The sequence below is a fragment of the Phodopus roborovskii genome, unplaced genomic scaffold (genome assembly GCF_943737965.1).
Source record: "Phodopus roborovskii unplaced genomic scaffold, PHOROB, whole genome shotgun sequence".
In the NCBI taxonomy this organism is placed as follows: Eukaryota; Metazoa; Chordata; class Mammalia; order Rodentia; family Cricetidae; genus Phodopus; species Phodopus roborovskii.
Window position 1 is genome coordinate 1,290,175 of NW_026126525.1, and position 7,142 is coordinate 1,297,316.

The 7,142-nt window shown below is 50.6% G+C and overlaps 1 protein-coding gene across 1 annotated transcript; it reads left to right on the forward strand.

Moving 5' to 3' along the window:
- Window positions 1-219: 219 nt before the first annotated feature.
- On the forward strand, window positions 220-5,140 carry Barhl2 (BarH like homeobox 2). Its single transcript, XM_051198178.1, has 3 exons — window positions 220-1,088; window positions 2,752-2,977; window positions 4,756-5,140. Exons 1-3 carry the CDS (start codon window positions 473-475, stop codon window positions 5,066-5,068), a joined length of 1,155 nt encoding a protein of 384 aa, XP_051054135.1. The 5' UTR covers window positions 220-472; the 3' UTR covers window positions 5,069-5,140.
- The last annotated feature ends 2,002 nt before the right edge of the window (window positions 5,141-7,142 follow it).

Here is a 7,142-nt window from a genome sequence, read left to right on the forward strand (position 1 = left end):
GTCACCTCGGGGGCCGCCAGGGCTTAGTGGTCGCTGCACCTGCCTTGGCCGCCGCCGCCGCCCGGGACCGGGCAGTGGGCAGACCCAGGCGGCGGCGGTGGCGGTGGCGGTGGCAGGGTCCCTCCGGCCACCAGCGTCGTAGCCTGAGTACCGCTCGGGGCCGCCGCCCACGTGCGTGGTGGTCCAGCGGAGCGCATCTTCCTGCTCTAGGCATTTTTTTTTTTTTTTTTTTGGTTGTCTGCCTCTCATCTTTCTTTCCTTTTACTTTTTTGCATGTGGGAAAAAGTTGAGTCGAAAGTATCTACCAATTGCCACAATCCCCATTATCTTCTTTGCCCGCCCCACTTTTTATTTTTAAAAGCAGTATCAAGGTTTTTATTTTTAGTGCCTATTTTGTTTTACGATCGATAGTCTTCCCTTGCTTGGTCCCGGCGGCTGCTGATCCGCGGAGTGGCGTGGACCTCATGTAGAAATGACAGCCATGGAAGGGGCCAGCGGGTCGAGTTTTGGAATAGACACGATTTTGTCCGGTGCCGGTTCCGGCAGCCCCGGTATGATGAACGGAGATTTCCGCCCTCTTGGTGAATCTAGGACCACGGATTTTAGGAACCAGGCCACCCCATCACCCTGTTCGGAGATCGATACCGTGGGAACGGCGCCCTCTTCTCCAATCTCGGTCACCTTGGAGCCCCCGGAACCGCATCTCGTGACAGACGGGCCTCAGCATCACCATCACCTACACCACAGCCAACAGCCACCGCCGCCGCCAGCCGCGGGCCCCGCGCAAAGTTTGCAGCCTTCGCCCCAGCAGCAACCACCGCCACAGCCACAGTCGGCAGCCCAGCAGCTGGGCTCGGCCGCCTCGGCCCCGAGGACTTCCACCTCTTCGTTTCTAATTAAGGACATCTTGGGGGACAGCAAACCTCTGGCGGCTTGTGCGCCCTACAGCACCAGCGTCTCTCCTCATCATACACCGAAGCAGGAGAGCAACGCGGCGCACGAGAGCTTCAGGCCAAAGCTGGAGCAGGAGGATAGCAAAGCCAAGCTGGATAAGAGGGAAGACTCCCAGAGCGACATCAAATGCCACGGTGAGTTGCTCCGGGGCTGCCCTGGTGATTGAGGCGTTTGGAGGAGTGGAAGCTAAAGAGGGGCCTAGGCGCGCGACTCAGCAAATGTACCCCAAGCTCAGTTGGTTATATTTCTACCCCACGACCTTCACCGATATCGGATATCCAGCTCCGTTCTTTGTTTTACTTAATTGTAAATGTACCGGGAGAAGGGTGGCCTCTGGGGGACACAGGGTGGAAGATACTTTTTGTTGAAAATAGGGGCAGACTTGAGGTTGTTTCGTGTTTGTTTTGTTTGTTTGTTTGTTTTTTAAGATGAGACCTTGGGAATGGGAGTGAGAGGGGTTGGAGAAAAACTGATAGCTGTGGTTGCCTCGGTCTGTAATCATAAATTGATCTTTATTCTTGAATGCAAATGCTCCCCCTAATAATTTCCAAATAATCACATGAATTTTCTGATTTAATGTTAGACAAAATTTCAACATTATTGCGGAAGCAATTTTTTATTAGCTGGTGATTAATACAGGAAAAAAATCATAATCCATTTTTAAAACACGCCTTTTTATTAATACCCCCAATAAATGTCTGTGACCGAATCAGCTCCGTTCCTTTACAATAATTAAATATTTATGAAAATTAAATTTTATGGAATTGAATTTGCTCTTGCAAAATCAAGACAACAATGAAAATTCTCCCTTATCAACTCTATTTTCTTCTTGGGAAATTTTGTAAGTAACTGTTCTGGTCTTTGCATTGCAAGAGTTTTAACACATCAGGAAGGATATTTCTCCCTTTACTGATAGGTTGTTACTGCTATTATTGTTGTCATTGTTATTATTATTAATGCTTGGTTTTCTGTAAAGATTGCTGTCTGAAAGGTAGGATATGTGTTCTTCCTTTTACTGTTTATAGCATTAGCATAATAGTGCCCTAAACAGATGTACAGTCTGGTCTGGTGATTTTTCGTGCACCAACCTCCCCAGTGGGTCAATTAGAGAGATTATTGTTCTTCCTGCCGGGAAGATCAAGGAGTGCTGCACAAACCGGTACAAACAGAGAGGGATTGACATATCGATTTCCCAGCATTTCAGCAAAAAACCAAAGTTGACAAATAGAATCCGGAAATTTCTGCGCTGTCACCTGGATGGACTCAAATGTTTTCTGAGTTCAGCTCAGTGTCTGGGTGACATATCTCTCTGAAGCTGGAAAAAGATCTGGAACAGAGGAGGCTGCAAAATGCCTGAGTCCAACCTTTTTCAAATGCATCCAGAAAAACAAAACAAAACAAAAAAAGCTTCTAACTTCCAGTTAGCAGGGAAAAAAATTAATAAAAACCAACATGATGTGTGGCTGTCATAAAAACAGAGTAGAAAGGTTTTTGGGGAATACCAAATAAAGAAAGTCCCCTTGAAAACAACAAAGAGAGGGCACATGTCTCCTCTCAAATCAAAGAAAAATACTTAGCAGGGGATCAAATACCCTGAGAACACTCTCAGGCCTCTACACTGTTCTGAGGCCTAGTGAAGGGTGTGTGTGTGTGTGTGTGTGTGTGTGTGTGTGTGTGTGTAGACCCCCCCCCCCAGATCAGCACCTAGTGTGGGAATGTGGAAGTGTGTGCCAGGTGGACACCTCTCTTCTCCCTTTCAGGCTCACTCACAAGGCTGTGTCACTGTTTCTGTCCTAGGAACAAAAGAAGAAGGAGACCGGGAGATTTCAAGTAGCCGAGAAAGTCCCCCTGTAAGAGCCAAGAAACCTCGGAAAGCCAGAACAGCTTTCTCGGACCATCAGCTCAACCAGCTAGAGCGTAGCTTTGAGCGGCAGAAGTACCTGAGTGTCCAGGACCGCATGGACCTGGCAGCCGCATTGAACCTCACTGACACACAAGTCAAAACTTGGTACCAGAACCGCAGGTGAGGAGAGCTGCCTGCTGTCCAGGCCATTATCACCAAGTTGTCTGCCCTCCTGCCCTCTGGAGACCAGGGAAGGAGAGTCAGAGGGTCTGCAGTGGGCGCTTTAAGACAAGGGTTAGCCACCCCTCCACATGAGGGAGCCCAGGGGCAACAGAGATTGGATATTCAGGGTCTCTAAATGTCTTAATGTGCAGTTCTTCCTCTTGTGGAACTCAAGCTACCAGAATCTCCCCCATTTTGTCCTCAAATCAACCAAGCCACACCTTCTTAAATTGAAACATCTGTGCAACTGACAGGAAAAGCCTGTGTGCACAGGGTACCTTTAGACTTGCCACAGGCTGGCTCCAAATGTCTGCAATGGGCATGTAGCTACCGGAAGTCCCCATAGAGCCGTCCCACCAGCCTTGGCTTAAACGCCAGGCAATTGGGAAAGCCAAAGTCCAAGCCTTGGTTGCCATAGCATGGAAGATTAGGGAAGCCCATCTGGGCTACAGTTGGACTGGAGGCCGAGGCCTGGAGAATCAGGCAGCTGGTTGAGCATCCAGTCTGGAGTGTATGTGGGGGGAGGGGAGGGGTATGAGTCTTTTCCCTCCCTGTGCAGACTACTTCTGCCATCTTATAAGGAGAAAGGGTGGGGAGAGGAGGCAGATCTTATGGCACACCACTGAGCCTCTAGAAAACAGGTTAAGATAGTGTCTGACCTCATCCTGGTGGCTAAGGCCAAATTTGGGCAATAGGAGTTGAGGCTATGTCCTGTTTCCACACCTGGCACTCAACAACCGGGTCTCCATTCTCTGGCCCCTCTGTCGTTTGTGTTCTAATCGCTTGTAAGTGGGGTTGGAAATGCCCATCCAGTTGTCATCTTACCATAATTTTCTGTCTCATTACATACGGTTTCAGCCACCCTAATTCTGTCGGAAAACATTAGTGTCATTTGTAGCCAATTTAAAACCGGCGACATGTTTATTAATTTGGCAGGAGCTGCTGGGTATGGATGGCCTACCAGACTTGTTTCCTTCCTAGGGCATTTGAGTAGACCTTCTCTCTTTCTAGCTTGATGCCATGGGTGGGTAGGGAAGGCGGTGGGGGGAGGAGAGGGAAGAAATGAATAACAGGTTTTAAATACTACTTTCTCGAGACCCATTTCCTCCTATCTAGAATGGTTAGGGGTACCATTCCCTTGGGAGAGCTCACTCTCAGACGAATTCCATTTTTAAACCTTGTCGCCCTTCTGCGGCTAAGCTTGTAGCCTGGTAAGACTGAAAGAAGAGCTGTCTCCACAGGCTTGGAGAGTACAAACCCCGAGTCTCCGTTGCCCTTTGTTTCTGGTTTTGGTTTTCTTCGGTGCGAAGGGATGGGGGAGGGGCCGAAAGCCAACATTTTAGATTGCTGGTCAGCGGACATTGGAGGGGAATGGGACATGGGGATGTGTGGGAGGGGGGCAACAGAAGGCAGCTGGTGGGAAGACCGGGTCTCATTTGGCCTTCAGGAAAGTTGCAAGGCAGAGTTTTACCCTGGGGCGGACAGTAGAGTGGGAAGGCAGCAAAGCTTGCGGGATTCCATTGGCGAGTGTCTTCACGTACAAGGACTCGTTTGAAGAACTGATTTTGGGTTTGGGCCACACCCTGAGGGCCAGTGGGTAGGGGGCTGAGGAAGGAGCCCGCACCTGGAGTTCCCCCAGGCCTTCTTGGAGTAGGGAGGGTAGGAGAGGAAGGGCAGCGGCAGGCTCGATGCCGGGACCATCCTCCGCAGCCGCCGCCCGCCCTGCTTTCTTTCAGAACCAAATGGAAGCGGCAGACCGCAGTGGGCCTGGAGCTGCTGGCCGAGGCTGGGAACTACTCCGCTCTGCAGAGGATGTTTCCGTCGCCTTATTTCTACCACCCAAGCCTGCTGGGCAGCATGGACAGCACCACGGCGGCCGCGGCGGCTGCGGCCATGTACAGCAGTATGTACCGGACTCCTCCGGCACCACACCCGCAGCTGCAGCGGCCGCTGGTGCCCCGTGTGCTCATTCACGGCCTGGGGCCTGGGGGACAGCCGGCCCTCAACCCGTTGTCCAACCCCATCCCAGGCACCCCGCATCCCCGATGAGGAAGGAGGGACGGTGCAGCAGCCCTCCAGATTCTCATCCCGCCCCAGGACAGCTACCCCACTCTCCCCGCACCAGGCTAACAGGAGTAAAGACAGCGGAGTAAAAGGGGAGCTCGCCGCCGGTGGCCTGGGATCCCCAAGGACCAGCCAGCCCTCTGCTCTCCACCTACCCCCTCAGAGGCAGGGACGCAAAGCTCCCCAACAGTGTAACTGGAGAACGTACTCACCCCACTGAACCCCACTGAAAGTGCAACCAGTAAGTGAAAACACCCACAAAAACAAACCCTGGAGTTCTTTTTAACAAAATGACTTTAGGGACACACGGAAGGGAGGGAGGGAGGAGGGCTGAGAAGGGATGAGAGAAGGGTGTGGAGAGGAACCTTCTATCAGAGAGAATTGTTGCTGGGCAGACAGCCTGAAGTTCACCCTCCCCAGGCAAAAGGTGGTACCCTGGACATCCAATCTGCCTCAGAGCAGAGGAGGGGGACAGAGAACTTTGCACTGGTTTCTCATGAGCTTTTTTTCTTTTGGAAAAGTGGCATGCTACATAATATGAAAAAAATGTACATTTGAAAGACTGAGTGATAAGTGATATATCATATTTATTATATGTTGTCCAAAACAGAGTCACTTATATACGTCAGTAAAAACATGATTTTTTCTTTTCATGTCTTTTTGATTCAGTAAAATAAATGCTTAGACAAAAGTATAGATTTTTTTGTGATTGAAAATTACAAAAATAAAGTTTATCTTTTTTTAACAAGCGATGAGATCCCAGGGAGCTGATTTTACTTAAAATAGCACACACCGATGATGAAACGCGTTGACTCAGGCACAGAAAATACCCCTTCAGCAGTACTCCACAAAATCGTCGACTTTGAGCTGCCTGCCTCTTCTTCTGAACTATATAGATGACTACAAGTAGTGCCTGTCTTTTTATTCTAACGGTTTAAATAATGAATACTTGTTTGTGGACTGTTAGCGATAGCTAAGTAGGCAGCTGGCTTTAGCTGTTTTTCCCGCCTGGGCGTGAAGGCTTGTGGGGTGTGTGGGGATGCTTCTGTCTGCCCTCTTCTTGCAGCGCTCTTCCTGGGGCTGTGAGAGCGCCGAGGACCGGCCAGCCAAGTCAGCAGGAGCCAGGCGGCAGGCCGACACTAAGCCGGCCTTGCAGCTGTTCAGCCGGCCCGCGGCTGGGCGCTCGCACAGCCGGTCAGCCTGCGAGCCGGAGGCTGCCGGCCGGGCAATTAGGACGCCCCGGGGGACGCCGAGTGTCCCGCTAACAAACCTTTGTCGTAGCTTTGATCCTTGTCTTCTTAGTCCCCAACGGCGACCTTCCAGCCCCCAATCCTTCACCTATTCGTTCGCCCTAATGAGTTCGCTGTGCTTGGATCTGCGGAGCGGGAATACAACGAACAAACTCTAGTTGAGACAAGCTTGCCAAGTCTTTTTATCTGTGCTTTTGAAAGCGTTGTCACCCAAAATGAAAGACCCTACTCTTTCGGTCTCTCTCTCTCTCTCTCTCTCTCTCTCTCTCTCTCTCTCTCTCTCTCTCTCTCTCTCTCTGTGTGTGTGTGTGTGTGTGTGTGTGTGTGTGTGTGTGCACGCGCGCGCGCACACACACACACCAGGGACAGAACTTGATTTTGGGCTGCAGATGCCCAGGGCTGGCTTTTTACTCTTTACCAAGCTTAGCATTAAGGATTTCACGAAGGAAAACTGTTAGGCCGGGAGTCAGACTGGGCACAGCTATGCAGCTGTCCTCTCTGATTTGGTGTCAGGTCCCTTCCTCAGCTTCGGGGAGAACTGGTCCTACCAGCACCCCACACCTCCTCTGGCATCAGTTCTGTCCTTGGGCTCTCACAAAGCTAATCCACATCCAGATTTGGCCTCTGAGTTTGCTTGATGCGTTAAGCTCCGCTTTTAAAAAATGTTTTTAAAAACTGTAGTGATGCAGAATGTAAACTAAAGAGGGGTGGGAAGGAGGAAGGAAGGAAAGAGGTGAGAGTATGGAGGAAATTGCCTCAGGCGCCTTGATCAGACCGTGGCTAATTAGGGAGTGGTTTGCAGATTTCCC

Coding starts and splice junctions, on each gene's coding strand:
- Barhl2 (XM_051198178.1), top strand. CDS start 473: ATGACAGCCATGGAAGGGGCCAGCGGGTCGAGTTTTGGAATAGACACG. Junction 1,089..2,751: donor GAGCGACATCAAATGCCACG/GTGAGTTGCTCC, acceptor TTTCTGTCCTAG/GAACAAAAGAAGAAGGAGAC. Junction 2,978..4,755: donor ACTTGGTACCAGAACCGCAG/GTGAGGAGAGCT, acceptor GCTTTCTTTCAG/AACCAAATGGAAGCGGCAGA.